The sequence below is a fragment of the Cordyceps javanica genome, chromosome 6 (assembly GCF_051103115.1).
Source record: "Cordyceps javanica chromosome 6, complete sequence".
Classification (NCBI taxonomy): Eukaryota; Fungi; Ascomycota; class Sordariomycetes; order Hypocreales; family Cordycipitaceae; genus Cordyceps; species Cordyceps javanica.
In genome coordinates this window covers 1,762,437-1,782,651 of record NC_139300.1, presented here as the reverse complement: position 1 = coordinate 1,782,651, position 20,215 = coordinate 1,762,437, and the positions used below count along the sequence as shown (strand labels likewise).

The following is a 20,215-nucleotide window of genomic DNA, read 5'->3' as shown; positions in this document are numbered from 1 at the left end:
ATACGTTGTCTAACCCTTGACCTTGAAGATGGCTTCGGCAAGACGGCCGACGTTCTCGCTGGTAATGCCGGCGACGGAAATGCGGCCGTCCTTGGTGGCGTAAACGGAGAACTCCTGGGCGAGCTTGGTCATCTCGTCAGCAGTCAGGCCGGTGTAGGCGAACATGCCGATCTGGGAGGTGATGTGGGACCAGTCATGCTTGGAGCCGAGCTTCTCGAGGTTGTCCTTGAGGAGGCCGCGCATGGTGATGATGCGGTCGGCCATGCCCTTGAGCTCGACGAGCCACTGCTCGCGCAGCTTGGGGTCGGCGAGGATGGTCGAGGCGATGCGAGCACCGTGAATGGGGGGGTTGGAGTAGATGGGGCGGATGATGATCTTGAGCTGAGAGTCGACGCGCTTCTTCTCGGCGGCGTCCTCGCAGACAATGGAGAAGGCACCGACACGCTCACCGTAGAGACCCTAGAATATAGTATTTAGTACGAGCGAAGCCGTCTGTCAGTTAATGAGTGAGCCACCTACCATGTTCTTGGCGAAAGACTGGCAGAGGGCAATGTTGTGGCCCTGCTCGACAAAGTGGCGGACGGCAAAGGCATCCTGGTCAATGTTGCCGCTGGCGAAGCCCTGGTAGGCCATGTCGAAGAAGGCAAAGTGACCCTGCTCCTTGGTGATCTGGGAGATTTGCTTCCACTGCTCCTGCGTGGGGTCGACTCCGGTGGGGTTGTGCGCGCAGGCGTGGAAGAGGAAGACGCTGCCCTTGGGGGCGGCCTTGAGGTCGGCGACCATGCCCTCAAAGTCGAGGCCGATGGTGTCCTTGTTGTAGTAGCGGTACTGCTCGACCTTGAGGCCGGCATCGGTGAAGACGGCCTTGTGGTTGGCCCAGGACGGCGTGGGGATGTAAATCTTCTTCTCGCCGGGGTAGAAGCGGGCGAGGAAGTCGGCGCCGATGCGCAGAGCACCGGTGCCGGAGATGGACTGGGTGATGGCCAGGCGGTCGAGGGCGGACGAGTTGTCGCCGTAGGCGAGCTTGGCGGCCAGAGGAGGGAGCTCGGGGACACCGGTGATCCCGGCGTACTCCTTGTTCAGCTTCTCGTCAATGACCTTCTGCTCGGCCTCACGGACCGAGGGTAGAACATAGGGCTTGCCCTTGTCATCGCGGTAAGCGCCGACACCTACAATGCGGGAGGAGGAGAAGGCATGTTAGCTTGAGGAATGGCCATCGCGGGTTGCGCGGCTGCGCGCGGGTTGTCGGGAAGCGGCGAACGAACCGAGGTTGATCTTCTTGTCGAAGCTGTCGGCCTTGAAAGCTTCAGTGATGCCTGCAATTCATTGATATTAGCAATTGTTACTGATCCCCATGGTGTACTGCAAGTGGCGTACCGAGAATGGCCTGGATGCGCAAGTAGAGAGTAGACGATTAGCACATGACAAACAAGCACACATGGGCGCGCGAGCGTTGAGCCGAGCTCTTTTGACGTTGTGGCCGAGCGGCGCAGATGGAAATACTACTCACATCCTACAAAAAGTGAACTACTATTAGCTTCAATGGATTCCAGAAAACCTTCAGCATCATCAATTCACTCACAGGAGGACCCTGAGGGACATTGGCCCAGGTAGAGGCGGCCGCGCGACCGGCAGCGACGGCAAGGGTCGTGCGCTGGGTAGCCTGGCGGCTGGCGATGCGAAGAGTAGACAGCATGGTGAATGGTGGGAGAGGTGGTGCGACCGCAAAACGAGATGATGCAGAGGGCAAGGATATACAGAGAAGCGGGAGGAGAAGAAAAGGGAGCAGAGATCTGATTACGCTCCAAGAGACTGGGGACCAGTGTGGACAAGCTTTGGCGTTTTGGGGGAAAACAGGCAGACTGGCGCGGGAAGGAGTCAGTGCAAGTGCAGTCAGTCAGTCAGTCAGTCAGATGCCAACAGGGCAGAAAAGCAAGGGCCCGACAAGAGGGCAAAAAAAAAGGGCTCCAGCTAGACATGCATGCAACGAGCCAGCCAGAACATCGGGGGTGGGTCGGACAAGCTCGGGGTGAGTTTACTGAGGATGATGGCGTGAGCTGTTTTACCGCCCTGTACTATACTAGGCCCCCCTGGTTTATTATTGGCTTGCCAGCGAGAACGAGAAAGAAAAGAACGGGCAGCTTGTTGCTCATACGGGTGTCGCCTCCAACTTAGCCCAATGGAAGCTTCTTACGCCGCTACATGATGGACAGTTTGAAAGGCTCCCTCTTCCTCTGAGGCTTGCTCTCCCGTCCATGGCCAAATTGTAACCTGTTCGTCCCGCGACTTCGCTCACTCCAACTAGCAGGCTGACGACAGGCACCGCTTTTTCTTACTTACAGCCAAGGGCAGATATTACGACACGGGCAGAGACGCGGGCTTATTATGCGAGATTGGATCCGCTCCCTTGTCTGTTGATCTAGTCCTGCGGGTGCTTATTCTTATGCTAGTTTTCTTTTTTTCTTCTGGTCCCTTTGTGCTGCCTTGACGACAAAACGACCGCGAGCAAACAAAGAAACAATTGACTCCAAAACAGGGCGATCATAAAAGTCAAACTGCCAGGCCCCTCTTCACCCCCCCTGCTCCCTGCTCGAAGACTACTGATACTACTCCGTACTCAGTCCACCGCGAGCGCCCTCTACTGAGTACTCGCAGCGCCTTTTGCGGTGGGTCGTCGGAGAGCTCCCGGCGATGCTCGGAGGCCGCGGCATGTCGTTGCTGTGTCCACCAGCTACGAGAAAGACACGAGAGACACGACACGGTCACCAGCAGCAACCCTGCAAAAGTTCGGATAGTCGATCCAATAATTGATTGCGTGGACAGCACAGCCAAAATTTAGTAATAAAAAGATTCTTCATATATACATGCTATGCTACATTATAGATATTCATCATGCAGTTCTCGACCTTGGTAAGCCCATTTCTCGAGTCAACCATGTTCCCCCCCGAAAAGCACCACACTCAGACAAACTGTCCCTTGCCACGGTCCGCCTCCTCGTATGCATTCATCACATCTTGCTCGACATTCTCGTGGAATACATCAACCTCGGTCGAGGCAAACTTGCGCGCGCTGACGCCCTTCTCAAACAGCACGTCGAGCTCGGCAAAGGTGCGCCCGCGCGGCTCCGGCAGCCGAAAGTAGACGTAGATGATGCACAGGAAGCAGATGCCGCCCCAGAAGAACCCGGCATAGTTTTTCCAGTTCCACGCTGTCGGGTTGAGCATGTACGGCGTAATGACATTGTTGATGATGGCGACGACGTTGCTACAAAGCTCGGGTTAGATATTGGCTTCTTCCAGTCACCAACAAGTGGTGGTGACTTTTTCTACAACTTACTATAAGTTTCGGCCGAGAACGACCGTCTTGATCTGAAGACGGCGCGACGACAGCTCACCCACCAACGAGTAGCACACTGTGCCGACGGTGAGCTGGTAAAAGAGCGCCCAGACAACCATGACCGCGCCAGTCGCCAGCGCTCCCTCTCTGCGATGCGCCTCCGGTACGAGTCCGAGGAATCCTAGGAGGAAAAGCATGCTGCACAGACCGCAGAGACCATACAGGTACAGAGAACGTCGGCCGACTCCCATTGTCATCAGGCCCCAAGCACCAAACACGCCGACCATGTTGATAGCATACTGGCCCAGTGCAAACGAGTACGAGTCATGCTCCGTCAAGCCAGCCTGCTTCAAAAAATACGTCGAGTAGTTGGAAAAGGAGTTTCCGCTCAGGTTCTGAATCGCCCATACCATGCAGACAATCTCGGTACGGCGCAGGTCGACTCCCTTGAAGCAGTCCCAGTAGGAAGCACCGGCCGTCATCTTCTCTTCCATGGCGGTGGTGTGCACGATCATGGCAATGGTCTCGTCGGGGTCAAACTCGGTCTCGTCGTTTTTGCTCGTCAGTCGTAGGAGCGAGCGCTTCGCCTCTTCCATCCTGCCGCGACGGACAAGCCACCAGGGTGATTCGGGCGCAAAGTAGATGCCGATGATGAGGGGCAGCGGCCACATCCACTGCAGGCCGTAGGGGATGCGGTATGCCCACTCATCGTCGCGCTTGAGCATGGAGAAGATGACGCCGATGCCAATCTCCTGCCCGAGCCCCCAGCAAAAGTTGACGTACGTGGTGAGGTAGCCGCGCAGAGCGACGGGGCACACCTCGGAGGCGTAGGTGATGGTGAGCGTCTGGAAGATGCCCCAGGGGATGCCGCAGAGGATTTCGGCAACGAGAAGCATCTGCACGTTTTGCGCAGTAAAGAATATGGTGGTAAAGGCGGCTACAAGGGCGAGACAGCCCATGACGGTCCAGCGGTAGCCGAAGCGCTCGGAAACGAAGCCATTGATGAAGAGTCCAATAATTTCTCCGACTTGAGCGCCCTAGATAAGATGCGCATCAGATTTCCGCACAAGCACGAATCCGTTTTTTGCCTTGAGTCTTGTGTAGTACTTACATTGCTCAGGCCGGCCTGCCAGCGCGCCGGAACTTCGTATGTGCCCTTGACGGGATCCAATTCACCATATTTTCGATTGAACTGAGGGAAGGCATCTACAGACACGGGGTTAGACCAAATACACGCCACTCCTTCGCAGTTTACTCACAAAAATTGTTGACCAGAGTGATATCGTAGCCTTCCATGACGATGCAGGTCGAGATGAGGACGCTCCACGCAACAGCCTTGGGATACAGGCGCAAGCCCTGCAGGAGACTCATGTTGCGCTCCTTTTCGGCAGCGGCGCGCGCGCCGTCAATGATGCGGCTATTCGCATTGTCCTTGGTCATGGTCACCTCGCGGGCAGGTTCCGTCGCAACGTCTTCAACAGGGAGCACATCGACGTCCTTTTCAGAACCCATGGCGAGTATATGGAAGCCAAAGCCGGAAAAGGGCCGTTTGTTTGCAGCCACCAAAGGTTGTAGCCAGCGGCGGGGATGGTTCAGCTTCTGCAACGGGAGATGCAAAAAACCTGCAAAGAAGATAAAAGAAGATGGGAGACTGGTATCTCGTGGGACGAGGGAGACGAGTGCCAATGGAGGTCCCACAGGCGGGCTTCTTATACCAGTGCCCTCTTCTCTCCAAGAAGAGACACAACAAGGCAGAAGCGGGGGAGGCTTGGAAGAAGCACGTAAGTAGGTGACGCTCGGAAAGTAACCTTGCGCTATGCACAATCAGGCGGCTACGGTTTGTTTGGGAAGAGGAGGAGGCGGCGGCGGCGGCGGCGGAGAAGATCGCCAATGGGCACAAGAGGAAATTTCAGCCGTTCTCGACCCTAATAACTCGGTATACTTCCAAAGCGGCGAGGGCTTATTATTAGCGGCTTGCCAGGGGTGGCGCGCCCAAGTCATGAACAATGTGGGGGAGCCATATGCCACTAACTGTTTTTTTGCTTAACTTGTCCGCAAAGTTGCTTGTCGTGGTTCCGGTAACAGAGCATGCGAGCAAAGATGGTGCAGCCAGTGTTGGGCGGGGGATCCCTTTTTACTTGGAAATGAGCATCATTTCACTGGCATATCTGACACCTCGGCCATGTCGAAATTACAAAGAAGTCGACCCAGAAGAGTCTGGTACGGGACATGTTCATCTTGCCTGTCGAGAATGAACCCCCCCTTCAAAACGTGGCGTCCCACCCCATCATGCACAAGCCCGCCGACAAGGCAAGAAAAGGGCTTTGCTTGCCCTCAAAGGTATCGAGTAACTACTGAGCATATTGAGCCTTTTCAATTGCCGTCGGCTCAGCTTCAACGTAACCGGCCGGGTGACGTCCGTATTCCCCCAAAATAAATTGAGAATAAAATAAAATCATGTGCAGGTCGCAGGTGCATTTTCGGCTCTAGCCCGAGGCGGCGTTGCGCTCTTCGTCACCCACGGAAAGTTTCACGCTCAAGGACGTCAAAAATAAAGTACAGGGCTGGCATCAGGTACTTGTTGGTTATTTTATTCTTCAGCGATACTGGGGGGGGGGCCAGCCAGGGCGGTGCTGCTGCTGCGCGCCGTTCAAGATTAAAATTAAATCAGTGGTGCCGTGCAAGGAAAATGAGAGACGGAAAATTTTTCACTGCCCTAGGAAATCTGTTAGTGGTCGGAGCAGCCTAAACAGGTAGACCCTGGTGGCGGGTGCGGGAAGCAACGAGGATGAAGTCGTGGTCATGTTTGTCGTCGTCGTCGTCGTCTTCTACCCCAGGATCTCACCCGCAAAAAAAATCAACAAGTCGAATCACGCCAATTTAGATTTAGTTGCCGTCTGGGGTAATATCGAATTAGAAACAAGCAATTGCACCCCATCCCCCAGGGTTACGTCCTGCTGCGCGGTTACGAAAGAAAACCCGTCGTCTCTTGTCCCCTTTGACCAGCTTGAAGTGGAGCGGAGACAAAATTGCCTATTTCAGTATACAGCCGCCGGCGCTAGCCCTGACGTGTCTCCCTCAACAAGGTCTTCTCCGCCGGAGCCTTCCCTTTCCAGCTCCATCGGCTGTCAGGTCCTCGCCGAGATCTGGTATACTCAAGACTCTACAACGCCCTCGATCCACTCCCGTTGTTTTCTAGAAGTGGAAGTTTTGCGGCTGCGCTTCCGTATTTGTGGCTTTTTTTTTCCTCCTTGCATTGCCTACTACACTAGTAACCCCTTCCCTTGCCATGTACTACCTCATCACACCCCTGTTAGGATTATTTAATGTTGTCAATGGAATTGCCCTCATTGGGTCCAGAGGAAACTGAGCTTTCAATAGCCGAGGCCGCATGGCCCATCATACTACGCGTGCATGTGTATCAAGCTGTGGACTCAGAAAAGATCGTTACGTCACTCAGTGTTTGGCATGAAAAGGCATTGGCCTATGACAAAGTAGCATTTGTTGTTCCGTTGGGCCTCGCTTTCTCATGACCCGTTTGATGAGTGCTCACAGAACCAAATGCCGAGCGCTCTAGTCTACACAGTTGCTGTCTTGGGTATTGTACAAACAAGGAATGCGATACACACATTCGTCTACTTCTCCCAAAGGCCTCTCCACCACTCCTTCAGCCCAAAAGCCTTGTCGCTTTCCTCCACATGAACCTTTGCATCTCCCTTGCCTGCAGAACTACCCATCGCACTGCCGCCGCTGCTGGCTTGCCCTCCGCCCCCCAGTCGTGATGGGGATGCCCTCGATGCCCGGTTCTTGATCTCGTTGGCCAGCAGCGGTGCCACCGCCGAGTAGCACACGGCCAGCTCCCTCTCCAGCGAAAAGTACGGCTTCTTGGCCAGGTCCGGCGCCATGAGGTTGTAGCTGCGCGTCAGGCTATTGAGGCGCTCAATCGCCAGCCGCATGTACTTTTCCTCGGCTGCCTCCCACGCCGGGTCTCGAAACGGCCGCGAAGGACGCCCGGCGTCCAGGGTCGGCGGCCGGCCGGCAGCGGCAATCTCCCTCTCTAAAGCCTCGGTAGCCACTTGTTCGAGCTCTTCCACCTGCTCAAGCTGCTTGGACATGACCGGGTCGTCCGTCACGGCGGATGAGACGGCGATTTGGTCGGAGGCGCGCCGGCGTGGGTTATGTACCTTCTCCGCCGCCGCATACTGCTCGGCCCTCTGCATCTGTTCCAACATCGACCCACCCTTCGACGAAATCGTTCGCGCCGCGTGGCGTTTCCAATCGCTCCGCAGTCGCGCGCGAAAGGTATTGGCCTCGCGCACCAGCTCTTGCTGCTTCTCGATCCACGGAGGCACAAGATCCTGGCGCTGGATCAGCCTGTTCATAAGATATTCTGTTGTGTCGACGTATGGGTTGCTTGCTCTTGAATCACTGTCGACCCCTTTACCCCTCGGGATGTTCTTAAACTGACCACGTGCAATAGCATCCTCGATACGCTCGTTGGCCATGGAGGCAATGGCAGAAATTGAAACGGGGCCAATTCGGCCCTCGGGTTGAAATCGTTCTCGAAACTGCTTCTTCATCTCTTCCTTTTCCTTGTCACTGAGCCCTTGGCTCTCCTTCATCCCCATGCCCGAGTACGCCGACGCCCTGTCTCGTGCGGAAGCGGCTCGCTGCCCAGGGCTTTGTACGGGTGCACGCTTCATCCGCGTATCTATGGGATTTCCGCGCAATTCCGGCTTCAGTGGCTTCTTTGCATCATCTAGCATCCGTAACACTGCATCCTCGGTCCGTTCTTCCCCTGTCCACACTTGGTGCGCGTCAAGAGAGCTGCCGTGCGCTTTTTCGCCCTTTGATGTGATGCCAGCTTCAGCTAACACTCCGGCAAACTCGCTTTCAAACTTTGCACCAGAAATTTTACTCATAAGCTTCTCTTTCAGCTCTTCAGAAAATCCGGCGTCTCGTACTGCTTGCCGCCCTGCTCTACCACCAGTAAATAGCGCCTCTTCCGTAGCCTCTTGTAGGCGAAGTGCTAACGGGCCTAATTCCTCTGTTTCATCGGATCTTGGCGCCTTTGAATCTTCCGCGTTCTCTTCGGTGTTTTTGGAATTGATTGCTGAGCTGTCCAGAGGCACATCACCGTGCTTAGATGAGTATGAGACGGCACGCGGGACCCCGGCGGCAATGCGCAGGCACCTGCGACATGCTCGCAGCGTATTATGTCCGACAGCGAGGTTCATATTTCTTTTCTCAATTGGGCTCCCTGGTAGTCCGGGCTTCCGTTACGGTGCTCACTACGTATAGCACGGAGCGTTGAAAAGAGTTGTGGGAGCAGATCTCGTCATGAGCAAGGGTGGTCGCCACTTCTAGCGAAAACATCTCTTAGTCAGCTAAACTGTGAGGGCGAAACGAGAAACGTAGCAAAACGTCGACGGTGCACTCGCGATATAAAGACTAATTTACAAAGTAGGTCCGCAATGTATGTATTCAAGCTCCCCTTCTCGGAGAAATAATTTATGAGGATGCTTCGTACACCTACAGTGCCATAGCTCTCGCTAACCAAACTTCAAGCCCGCCCAAGGTATCGTATGCATACAGCCATTATCAAAATTGCACCAAACGCCGGTTCCTTGTATAAAATTACGAGCTCCTCTTTCCATACGGCTCAAATGGAAAGCTGGCAGAGATCACCGCCGTCACGATGAAGATGCCAGCACAGACATACAGCGGTGCTGAAGTTGACGTATCTGCCACGGTACCAATGACCGCGGAAATGATACCCATGATACGGTTCAGGGCGACAGCAACACCGTTGCCGGTACCGCGGTGCGCGCTGGGGAGGACCTCGGGGGTATATGCATATAGCGTGCCGTAGTAGATGTTGAGGACGCAGGCAATGATGCAGGAGAAGGCAATGTCCTGGTCAGAGGTCTTGACGGCCGTGTACGCGAAAAAGAACGCCATCGTCAGCAGCGATCCAACGACCATGGTATACTTGCGGCCAAAGATGCGCGTATTGCACATAAGGCCGGCAATGATGGGGCCGGGAATGCCGCAAACATTGGTGAGCGCGTAGTTGCGCCAAGTCTCAAAGACTGATCGTTGAAACTCGCCGCTTCTATTCTTAAGGTAGGTCCTATAGCCCAGATTAGCAGTGTCATCATGTGCAAGGTGACAAGTGTAAGTGCTTACGGCAAGAAGACATAGAACAGAGGGTACGCAAGACCAATCAACATCCAAGATAGCCAGATCAAGCTGGTGGAAAGGCCAATCTTCTTGGTGCAAAACAGGCCGCGGAAGTGGACAAGCGTCTCACCAATGGAGAATCTGTTTTTGCTGTGAGACGCGCGAATGGAGCCACAAGCCTCGAGTCTCTGCAGAGTAAGCGAGCATGAGCGGTTGTATTTTTTGGCCAGGGCCTGGATATTTTCGACGAGGAGCGCGTCTTCGCCAGCGCCAAGGAGATACTTGGGCGTCTCCTTGAGGCGAATAACGAAGATGCGGAGGATGGACATGACGAGGACCAGCGCGCCACCGGTGAACATGGCATATCGCCAGCCCCAATTGTCGGCTTTACGGCAGGGACCGTCCTCGAGACAGTTCCACTTGGAAGGGACGAGGAAGCCCCAAGCGATGAAGCCGCAGATGGCCTGTCCGAACCCCCACCAGGCGGCCATGAAGGTGACGAGCCACTGCTTGTTGCCAGGGAGGTATTCCAGGAAGACGGTTGTGTCCATGACCAGGTTGCCGCCGCCGCCAAAACCGAGCAGGGCGATGAAGAAGGCCAGGCTGGCCCAGCTGGGCATGGCACCTGCGACGATGCAGGCAACGGAGCAGATGAAGAGGGAAATGTTGAAAGCATATTTGCGGCCAATGACATCAGCGCTGAAACCCCAGAAGATGGCGCCTGCAAACATGCCGGAATATACGGCGATTGTAAGAGCGTTCTTATAACCATGGGAGCCGAATTCCTTGTAGGCCGGGCCCGAGATGACGGACTGGAAGAGCAGAATCATGGAGTCGACGCAGTATCCGAAGCCATTGAGGAAGAAGAGCTTGAGGTGGTAGTTCGTCCATCCGATCTCGTCAATTGCCTAAGTCCTCGAGTCAGTTTTCATTCATTTCTTCTTGGGCGCGTCCTTCTGTTCCACTGCTATAGTAATTAGGTGCAGACTGGTGGTCTGGACCCACCACGAGATGCGACAGAACGAGCAGCGACTCACGTTATTGACAAGATGCATCTTCATATTCAGCGCAGGGTCCATGTCCTGCCTTCCCAGGATATCCTCGCCGCTGTGGACAGAGCCGATGTCGTCAGAGGAGATGTGGCCATCTTCAGGACTGGCAATCTTCTTGTCCAGACCGACAGGATGGGTGTCGGTGTACGAGGGAAGCTGCGCCATGTCGAACGGCACTGAATATGCGCCGCAACTTGCTGCAGGAGGATCAATGCGGTACCCGATGAATCGCTGTTGAAATCCTTTGATTCAGAGCTTCACGCCTAGTGGTGGCTATATTTCTGGTTCCACGTGGGGGCAGTTCGACGGTGTAAGATAGCGTCGCGAATGGTAACGGTCGAGCCGCCAAGACACTCGCTTATGCGTGTAAGAGAGAGGATGTCGGAACCACGAAAAAGGTAAAAACGCCGGGCTTCGATGTCGCAATGAATGCGCGGTTCGCAGATACGGCGATTCTATAAAAATAGGCGCGCAGAGGCTCTAGGTGTAAAGAAAATACCAGGCCCTGCCGGTGAGATTGCTCCGGATTTAGCTCAAGACTGGTAGACCAAACGTTCGCACCGGGGCGGCGGTAACTGCTAGGTTCGAGAGCAACGCGCGATGGGAACCAAGAAAAGCAAAAGGATCAATTGGCACTGGACAGGTGTAAAAAAGGACCTCGAGAGAGTGGAAACAAGGACACAAGCCAAGGTTGAAAGCAGGAACCAAGAAAGAATCAAAAAGAGAATGAATGCAACGCCGAGCAGCGGGGGATCCGGGCGTATTTCAAGGACTGGGGGGTTGCAAATAGGATTGGCAGCGAACGCAACCAGCCAAGATCGTGCCGTCCAAAAAGGTGGCGTTTGCAGGCTTGGTTGGCTCCGGGGGACGCTAACTTGTTAGTGAGCTGGAAATGAACATGTGCCCCGCGGCCGGCCTATACCAGTAGGCGGCTACTCAGCCAGCAGACAGCCTGCCTAGGTACTCAGTGCCTGACCTAGGTACCTAGCTACCTACCTAACTACCCAGGTGCATCATTGGCCGTCGCCGGGGTCGGCCCCAAAGCTGACATGCTGGCTAGCTATGCCCGTTGGAATTTCTAAGCCCTTTCATTTCTTGACTCTTCTTTTTTTTCCCCTCTTCTTCCTTTTGCCCAGTCCTGAACGCCTGTCGAGCCATAACACGCTGTCTATATGATGCACACGTGGTGTTGATAAAATGTGGCAACCTCCAGGAAGCTTCTGGTCTAGCCCGCCCTCTATCCGGCCTGTCAGCGACCAGCGTAGAGGAAGAACCCGCCCAGAGCGTAAATTGCACCGAGATGCTTGTTTACGCCTTCCTTCTCCTTGGCCTGCCAGGCCGTGGTTGTTAAAAACCTGTCTTGGTCGCCCCCTCTGAGGCTTGACACTTGCAGTAATTAGAGACCATTGTCCCACGCTAAAACGGGACCCCCGTGCGGCCAGCCCACAGCTGTGATAGGCCGTAAGTATCCATTGGCGGCCAGGCCGTGAGTTGGCATCTCGAGGCGTTCAGGTCTTCGGGGTGTACTTGCTTCGAGCAAGCTACTTACCTAAAAGTTTCTTGGTCTTCATGGCGCGCCGTTCACCATACCGTCGACCCCAACCACGGTCGACACACGGGCTGTAAGCTTAGTAGATGTGCATACCTATAAGTGTGCTCTCTTGCTCCGCTTTACGACATTTTCAGGCTCTTGGATCTGTAGACTCCATCCTCAAGCCAGTTGCATGTGCAGTTGATTGTGCATGCACATCAGCGTGCCGGGAGAGGGACTTGCATGGCCCGGTCGTGCTTCCACGGTTCCTCCACTCCTTTGATAGAGAGCCTCATAAGCACGGTCAAGGGCAGCTGCCCACGCGCCGGTTGGATCCGACATTCAGAGAGCCACCACCCATGCAAGCTAGCTGTCCAATTCCCCCCAATCGTACAGATTCCTCAGTACTCCAATCTAGATTTAACTTTTATAGTCAAATGCGACCCACGCGTGTTTCACAGAGCGCTATTTCCCTCCCATGGAAAACACGATGATGCTCTCTCTCTGCCCCCCCACCACGGGCGAGGCGAAAAGGCACCCAACGAGCCAAATCCGCCGCGGCTCCTCCGAAGTCTGCCCGTCTTGCAGACTAATAATACGTACTTAACTACTGAACTAGGTAGTTGCTTCACTGGCCCCATGCCTTCCACCAATGAATGACCGGCCAGCCGCCACCGGCGGCGGACGTGCTGCCCTTTGAAGCCAGTGTCGCGACGTCAGTGGCTGACCTGTCCAGCGGCTTGCTTGTCTTGGTCGTTCAGCTCACGGGCAAGGCAATTAATTGTTTCTCACCTCACACACAAGCTGTCCGATGGCCCGAGATTTGCACCAGCCCTTACCCCCTCCCCTTTTAGACCACCCTAGCCATTTCCCCCGGCTCGTTGGCATGCCCAGTCGCCCAATCCTCAAGTACGCGCGACAGCACCACATTCTCACATTGACTACCCTACATGGTGAGCTACATCGTCGTTAACGGCCGGTTCTGGGAACACAACGCCTCAGCATCCAATATAGCGGTAGTACTCGTGAAATCAGATGACTGGACACTCCATTCACTACTCATTGATCCGGGTTACGAGAGGTGCTGGCGTGATGACATGTTAATGGCTTGTGAAGTACTCCGTAGTGGGCATAGTATTCATACATCACAAATAACATGTCTAGCTTTGCTTTTATGCATTTCCATTTCATTTTGACCCCCCCTGCCCCCCAGCCCTCGGTTTTCGGCTCATCTATACGTGTGCCAGCTGCCCAGCCACCTAAACTTTTGCGACATCTTTTCAATCTTCTCTAGCGCGCTCTTCACCCGCCCATCCGGATCATCCAGTTTGTGACCCTCAAATTCCACAAAAATGATGTATTGAAACGGGCCCAGCAAGCTCGGCCGGCTGTTGATGCTGGTCAGGTCCAACTGAAACTCCCGGAAGCAGCCGAGAATGTCAGCCAGCGCGCCCGGACACTTGTGCGGCACCGTGAACGTTACGAGCGATTTGCTGCCGGTCCGCTGCGCCGGGTCCTGCCGGAGGGGATAGTCCGCGGGTAGCGTGGGCTGGGTGCCTATAATGAGGAAACGCGTGGTGTTGTCGTCACGATCTTCGATGGACGCTGCCAGCGTGTCGAGCGTGTATAGCTCACCGGCAAGCCTGCTGGAGATGGCGGCGGATGCACCGCTACTGTCGGCGGCCACGACCTCTGCGGCTTTGCTGGTCGAGCTGACTTCAAACTTCTCGGCGTTTCTGAGATACGTCGAGATAAATTTGGTACATTGACCAAAGGCTTGTGGGTGAGAGTACAGCTTCTTGATATGGTCGAGGTTCTCTAACGGCTTGCTCTTGGGCTTGGAGGGCGTGGGGTCTGCCGCTGTTGGCGTCGACGTGCCACTCGCACCTTGGCCCGAGGGCCTCGTGGCATTGGCATCCCTATGACCCAGTAACTGGTGATGAACGTCGACGTATATCTCACCATTGACGTATATATCCTTGTAACGCCCATCTCTGTCCGCCAGATCGTCTAGCGTGAAAACGACAGAGCCATTGGTTGAATTTTCAATGGGCACGACGCCGAGAAGGGCATGCCTGTCCTGGGTCACATCGCAAACATCTAGCGGGAATTATCGTGTTGGTAGCAGTTCTTGTCTTACATGCACACCTGCAGACAAAATTGCGTAGGTGCCCTGCACTTACCATCAATAGTGGTGACGGGCTTCAGATACCATATATCCTCCGAAAAGGCTTGCAGGGCAGCCTGCGTAGCGCATAGAGATTAGTATATCACACGCATCGAGTAGAAAAGCAAGCTATCAAAGCCATACTTGCTGAGAATACGATGCAAGGGGTCCCAAATAGGCCGCTATGGGCTTGCTGTCGGAGGGCGACATATGTGGCAGTTTTATTTCCAGCGGCAAGGTTGCCTCGAGACTTGTCTGTGTGGGTGGTGGTACTTGACAATTTCCTGCCTGTGCCCCTCCTCTCCTCCGAGACTCGGCCATGCACTAATGATTGAATGGTATTGACTGCTTGCCATACCTGGGCCCCTACAACAAAACATTGCAGAGCTGATCGTTGGCGCAGAAAGTGTAGCTAGCACCATTGAATCCAGGCAAAGAACAGCATCATCATATGTGAGAAGAAGAGGGTTTTTTTTTGGGCAAAAAGAACATGCGACATAGCAAAACATGTCGTCGTACTGAGGGTGGTTTCTGTATGAAAGCAAAAAGAATAGGTCACGGTGGGGATCGAACCCACAATCTTCTGGTTCGTAGCCAGACGCCTTGCCATTTGGCCACGCGACCATTGGTTGATATGGACGTTTAGCTCTTATTAGGGACTAATAATGGCTTGCGAGGCCAGGACCCATAAAATGAAAGATCATCGCTCTTCAAGAAGATCAAAAAGAAAGGTCACGGTGGGGATCGAACCCACAATCTTCTGGTTCGTAGCCAGACGCCTTGCCATTTGGCCACGCGACCTGATGGTTGATATGATGAAGTCGTCGCTAATTAGACACTATACGTGTCGCTCAGCTGCCATGTGACGCTCTGTGGGGTCCCTGTGTCGGCTTGTAGCGTCATAACGTCGGAGCTTGCAGTTCTCTTGATCGCGCCTACGTCAACCGCTAAAGCTATCGTTGCTACCACAATTGCCGACCGACTCCTCGCTCCTTTGATTATGCAGATGATATTGTAGCTATGGCGCTCGATCTCATTGATGGCTTCAATCCAGCCAACGAGCTGGAAGCGAACGACCATAATCTGCCCATCTTCACCGTCGAGGCGGCGCAACTCGGCTTCTCAGTGACGGCCGACTTTGTCGCCGCTCAAGTTGCCAACGATGTCATGATATTGGCCTTATCAAACGGGAGAATCTTGCGTATAGATTTGAACAGACCGGAAGATATTGATGGTGCGTGTTGGCTACTGATAACGATTCGCGCCATCCTAATGTGTATGTAACCAGATATTGACCTCCCCAAGAAGACATCCGAGGTTGGCGTGATTTGCCGTATGTTCCTCGACCCCACAGCGTCGCATCTCATTATCTGCACCTCTCTCGGCGAAAACTACTATCTGCACTCGCAGTCGCGGCAGCCGCGGCCGCTAGGAAGACTTCGCGGCGTCGCAATCGAAAGCGTGGCATGGAATCCTTCTCTGCCTACTGCATCCACTCGCGAGATCCTTATTGGAGCATCGGACGGCAATATATACGAAACATTTATCGAAGTGTCCAACGAATTTTACAAAAAAGAAGTTAAACACCTCAAGAACCTGCACAAACTCCCAGACGGACCCATCGCGGGTCTCTGGGTCGATAACTTGGACGGACGATCGGACTTGCGCAGGGTCATAATCGCTACACAGAGCAGGCTTTTTCATCTTGTAGGGAAGACAGGAACTGGTAATGATGGCAGCGGCTCTGTATACTCGCGGCTTTTTGAGTCTGAACACCCAATTATTCATGAAATCTCGCGTACCTCAGCAGCAGCCCATTCTTCCTTGGCTATCTCACCCGACCCGAGAGAAACCGAACCATACCAAGATATGCAACAAGAGAAAGCATATGCATGGCTATCGTCGCAAGGCATCTTTCATGGAGCACTACTACAGTCACCGCCGGAGCGGACCCTTGGCTCCAAAGTCTTTGCTGAATCGAAGACGCTCTCGCGTTCTCAAATCTTCACGGATGCATCAGGAAAGAAGAAGGCTGGACCAGATAACATCGACGCCATGGCCTTGACGCAGTGGCATATTATTTGCTTGCTGGGGGGCCGAGTCGTGACCATCAACCGCCTTACAGGTCAAACGGTATCGGAGCATGATGTCTTGAAGAGTGGCCAAAAGGCGATTGGATTTGCGGTTGACATGCAAAAGTATACATTTTGGCTGTTCACCGGCCAAGAGGTCTTCGAAATCGTGCCCAACGACGAAGACCGCAACATATGGCAGATTTTGATGGACTCTCAGCATTTTGAAGCCGCGCTTCAGCAAGCCCGCGGTCAGGATCAGAAAGAGACTGTTGCTGCGGCCTACGGCGACTACATGGCCAAAAAAGGAAACTGGAAAGAGGCAGCGGCTTTGTACGGCAACAGCAACAAGCCTTTTGAAGACGTGGCTCTCCGGATGATTGACAATAGCCAACATGATGCATTGCGTAGCTTCCTCCTTACTAAGCTGAATGTCACTAAGCGGACCGCAACAATGCAGCGAATGATGATGGCAAGCTGGCTCATCGAGATTTTTATGGCCAAACTCAACTCGCTCGACGACACCATCGGCACAAGAGCAGAATTGTCCGAGTCAATGAACGCTAGTGATTCTCAAAAGCTCCTTCAAAGTGTGAGGAAGAATTTCCAAGAATTCGTTGTACGCTATAAGAGCGACTTGGACAAGAAGACAGTCTACGACATCATCAGCAGCCACGGACGTGAAGAAGAACTATTGTTCTACGCAAACTCGGTCAACGACTACCAATACGTGCTCTCATACTGGGTGCTGCGCGAGAACTGGGTCAAGGTTCTGGATGTCTTGAAGCGACAGACAGATCCAGAAGTCTTTTATCGATACAGCACTGTTCTAATGACACACGCGCCGCAGGAGACGGTTGAAATCTTAATGCGGCATGCGGACCTCAAACCAAGAAGCTTGATCCCAGCTCTGCTGGAGTATAGTCGCTCAACTCCTAATGAAGCGAATGCGAATAATCAAGCAATTCGGTATCTCAACTACGCTATTCATCAGCTCAACTCAAAAGACTCTGCTATCCATAACACTCTCATATCTATATACGCGTCGAACCCATCTAAAGATGAGTCTGGCTTACTTTCATATTTCCAAGCCCAGGGTGACGAGCCGCGCTACGACCCGGATTTCGCTCTACGTCAGTGCATTCAGCACCATCGTACACTCTCCTGCGTCCACATCTATACCAGCATGGGCCAATATCTACAGGCAGTGGATTTGGCCCTCTCGCATAACGAAGTAGAGCTAGCCGCTGTAATCGCAGACCGGCCAATCACAAACCCTCAACTCCGAAAGCGGCTCTGGCTTGCTGTTGCCCGCAAGGTCATCTCTCAGTCAGATGGTATCAAGTCTGCGATTGAATTTTTGCGGCGCTGCGAACTTCTCAAGATTGAAGATTTAATCCCCTTCTTTCCCGACTTTGTGGTGATAGACGACTTCCGAGAGGAGATTTGCGAGGCGCTGGAGGACTACAGTCGTAACATCGATGATCTCAAGAAGGAGATGGACGAATCATCACAAACTGCAGCGAACATAAAGATGGACATTGCGGCACTAGACCACCGCTACGCTATTGTAGAGCCTGGGGAAAAGTGCTACGTATGTGGTCTGCCGCTGCTCAGCAGGCAGTTCTTCGTCTTCCCCTGCCAACACGCATTCCACTCTGACTGCATGGGTCGTAAGGTCCTGGAGCAGGCAGGCGTAGGAAAGTCGGGACGAATCAAGGAGCTACAATTGCAAATTCACAGAGGTCTTGTGAGCGGTGCAAAGAGAGACGCTGTGGTAGCAGAATTGGACTCTCTAGTGGCCTCGGCCTGGTAAGCCCCCCCCCCCCTAGACGGGATGTAGAGAACAACCTGGGCTAATTGAGATCCCGCAGCATTCTATGTAGCGATTTTGCTATCAAGCAGATTGACGAACCATTCATTGCAGAGGGAGAAACGAACGAATGGGTAGTTTGAGAGCGTGTCTATCATGTGAGAAGTAATATACCATTACGAGCGCTGACGGCTGGAACACTCTTCATCGTGTATAATATCAAACTGGAGTGATTATTTGATCATTATTTATAGAAAAAAGTATTACTCCAAGCCGGGAAATGAATTGATCTGGGTAAGACGCTCTTGTACATGAAGCGCAACTAATAAATGCACTTGGTAACATCGGATTTTGACTTGGTAATCATCAAGAGCGAAATGACAAAACCGTATAGCCCTAAAACTTCTGAGAAGATGAGTATAAGAACCATCCCCATATATAAACGCGGCTGCTGAGAACTGGCGCGGACTTGAAGTCTTTGTCAGCTTTTCCAAAAACTATTCGTGAGGCAGAAGATACAGAACGAGCTCACCTCCAGCGTCGCCGACGATGCCTATGGAAAAACCGGCCGCCAAGGCACAAAGCCCAACGGCTATACCGCCACCAAGCTGCAAAAATGCCGTGTGGATGGCCATTTTTTCGCTGATGCTGGGTATCATCACAACACAGCAGACCAGCCCGTAGATGGATAAAATCTGGGCCATGACTGCGCAAAGCCTGTTATCTTGCTAAGCGGCAGTCCAAGGACAAAAGCTCACAAAGGCGCTGGTGAATCGAGGAAAGGGTGGTGAAGATGATAGCTTACGTGTTTGGCACGAGACGCTCTGGACGAAGGATGCCAGACGAGAAGATGCCAGCAGCCGGCTTGGCAGTGCCGTATGCCGCACCAAATGTTGAAAGGACAATGGCGAATGCACATCCCATGGCGCCAAAGAAACTCTGACTATTGTTATTATCGATTCATCTGAGCAGACATCACTCCACATTCAGGTTCACATACAGCGTAGGAAGGGCTTGGAGATAAGACGAGTCAGAGAAGCTCAAGGTCGGGCGGGGTTTTGAATACACTTTGTCGACTACTTACCAGCGGTCCAAGCTTGCGATCACCTCGTAATCCATTTTTTTCTCTCAGGACTTATCGAAGCCAGAGCTAGGATGGCGTATCACTATGCTGGTTTCGCCTTTCAGTCCAGATGTGCTGGCGTCGTGCGAGGTTATATGGCAGCTTGAGCTGTTATGCGCGGAGAGGGTACCCGTCTGTTCAACGGCATGATAGGATCTGCATGCGCTGAGGCTGAGGCATAACGACACGGAATGTTATCCGGTAGGCAGCCGAATTAATCGTCCACCCGCCGCCGCCGTATTGGGCGTATTTACATGGGGCTTTGGACTGCATGGCGTCTGCCTAGAATGCTAGCCAGGCAGCAAACAATGGGTTTGGCAGCGCATTTCTGCATCCTGGACAGAAATTGTGTATACTGGTACAATAGAGTAGGAAAATTAGGTCCAAGGTAATTGCATGATTCAACGCCACAGCTGAGGCTTCTGCTCTTTCTTGGCTGTCCGCTGACGGGTCAGCTGGCACTGCCAAAGAAACAAGTATGTCTGCTGTTAGCCAGCAGGCTGAAAAGCATCGATTCGCTATTGGCTGCCATGAGCCGGCAATTGTGATTCTCTAGCTCGAAAGGAACGCAAAAGTGCAGGTCCCTACCGAATAAGCTCGCAGCTGATCTCGTCAAGTGGTTGTTGGCTTGAGTTCCGCCGGGATCCTCCGCTCAGCAATCTTGTGTGATGCTGCATCGTCGACCTTGGCGTTTCGCCTGTCAGCTTGAAAGCGGAACAACTCAGTGGCTCAAAAAGTGAACAGAAAATTATAAAATAGATAAAACAAAATAAAAGAAGTAAGGAAAAAAATATTCCACATCACCGAGTTCTAAACGAAGAAACTCGGCATTGGCAAGCTTGTCTTCCGATTATCCCTGGTTTTAGACCGCCAGACCTGCGCCCTGTTTCGTCTCGGCTTCCAGCCCCCATCTTGAGACGCCGGCGAGACAGGTCAGA

At 53.3% G+C, this 20,215-nt stretch overlaps 7 protein-coding genes and 2 non-coding genes across 9 annotated transcripts; 1 reads left to right on the top strand and 8 right to left on the bottom strand.

Moving 5' to 3' along the window:
* Positions 1–9: 9 nt before the first annotated feature.
* V2A60_008979 (pyridoxal phosphate-dependent transferase) lies at positions 10–1,696 on the bottom strand (the record flags this gene model as incomplete). Its single annotated transcript, XM_083260247.1, has 5 exons — positions 10–459; positions 520–1,169; positions 1,266–1,316; positions 1,378–1,387; positions 1,583–1,696. The coding sequence occupies 5 exons, from the start codon at positions 1,694–1,696 to the stop codon at positions 10–12; spliced, it is 1,275 nt and encodes a 424-aa protein (XP_083116373.1).
* Positions 1,697–2,960: 1,264 nt separating this feature from the next.
* V2A60_008978 (uncharacterized protein) lies at positions 2,961–4,848 on the bottom strand (the record flags this gene model as incomplete). The annotated part of the gene is made up of 4 exons (XM_083260246.1): positions 2,961–3,264; positions 3,337–4,373; positions 4,448–4,542; positions 4,596–4,848. 4 exons carry the CDS (start codon positions 4,846–4,848, stop codon positions 2,961–2,963), a joined length of 1,689 nt encoding a protein of 562 aa, XP_083116372.1.
* Positions 4,849–6,971: 2,123 nt separating this feature from the next.
* On the bottom strand, positions 6,972–8,573 carry V2A60_008977 (ASST-domain-containing protein; the record flags this gene model as incomplete). Its single annotated transcript, XM_083260245.1, has 1 exon — positions 6,972–8,573. The coding sequence occupies one exon, from the start codon at positions 8,571–8,573 to the stop codon at positions 6,972–6,974; it is 1,602 nt and encodes a 533-aa protein (XP_083116371.1).
* Positions 8,574–8,973: 400 nt separating this feature from the next.
* On the bottom strand, positions 8,974–10,736 carry V2A60_008976 (MFS transporter; the record flags this gene model as incomplete). Its single annotated transcript, XM_083260244.1, has 3 exons — positions 8,974–9,469; positions 9,526–10,427; positions 10,557–10,736. 3 exons carry the CDS (start codon positions 10,734–10,736, stop codon positions 8,974–8,976), a joined length of 1,578 nt encoding a protein of 525 aa, XP_083116370.1.
* Positions 10,737–13,330: 2,594 nt separating this feature from the next.
* V2A60_008975 (prephenate dehydratase PHA2) lies at positions 13,331–14,479 on the bottom strand (the record flags this gene model as incomplete). The annotated part of the gene is made up of 3 exons (XM_083260243.1): positions 13,331–14,202; positions 14,286–14,346; positions 14,414–14,479. 3 exons carry the CDS (start codon positions 14,477–14,479, stop codon positions 13,331–13,333), a joined length of 999 nt encoding a protein of 332 aa, XP_083116369.1.
* Positions 14,480–14,821: 342 nt separating this feature from the next.
* V2A60_008974 lies at positions 14,822–14,893 on the bottom strand. Its single transcript has one exon. It is a non-coding gene; the product is annotated as a tRNA-Arg (tRNA).
* Positions 14,894–14,998: 105 nt separating this feature from the next.
* On the bottom strand, positions 14,999–15,070 carry V2A60_008973. Its single transcript has one exon. It is a non-coding gene; the product is annotated as a tRNA-Arg (tRNA).
* Positions 15,071–15,289: 219 nt separating this feature from the next.
* On the top strand, positions 15,290–18,157 carry V2A60_008972 (tethering complex subunit PEP3; the record flags this gene model as incomplete). Its single annotated transcript, XM_083260242.1, has 2 exons — positions 15,290–15,503; positions 15,558–18,157. The coding sequence occupies 2 exons, from the start codon at positions 15,290–15,292 to the stop codon at positions 18,155–18,157; spliced, it is 2,814 nt and encodes a 937-aa protein (XP_083116368.1).
* Positions 18,158–18,476: 319 nt separating this feature from the next.
* V2A60_008971 (uncharacterized protein) lies at positions 18,477–18,789 on the bottom strand (the record flags this gene model as incomplete). The annotated part of the gene is made up of 2 exons (XM_083260241.1): positions 18,477–18,622; positions 18,687–18,789. The coding sequence occupies 2 exons, from the start codon at positions 18,787–18,789 to the stop codon at positions 18,477–18,479; spliced, it is 249 nt and encodes an 82-aa protein (XP_083116367.1).
* Positions 18,790–20,215: the final 1,426 nt, after the last annotated feature.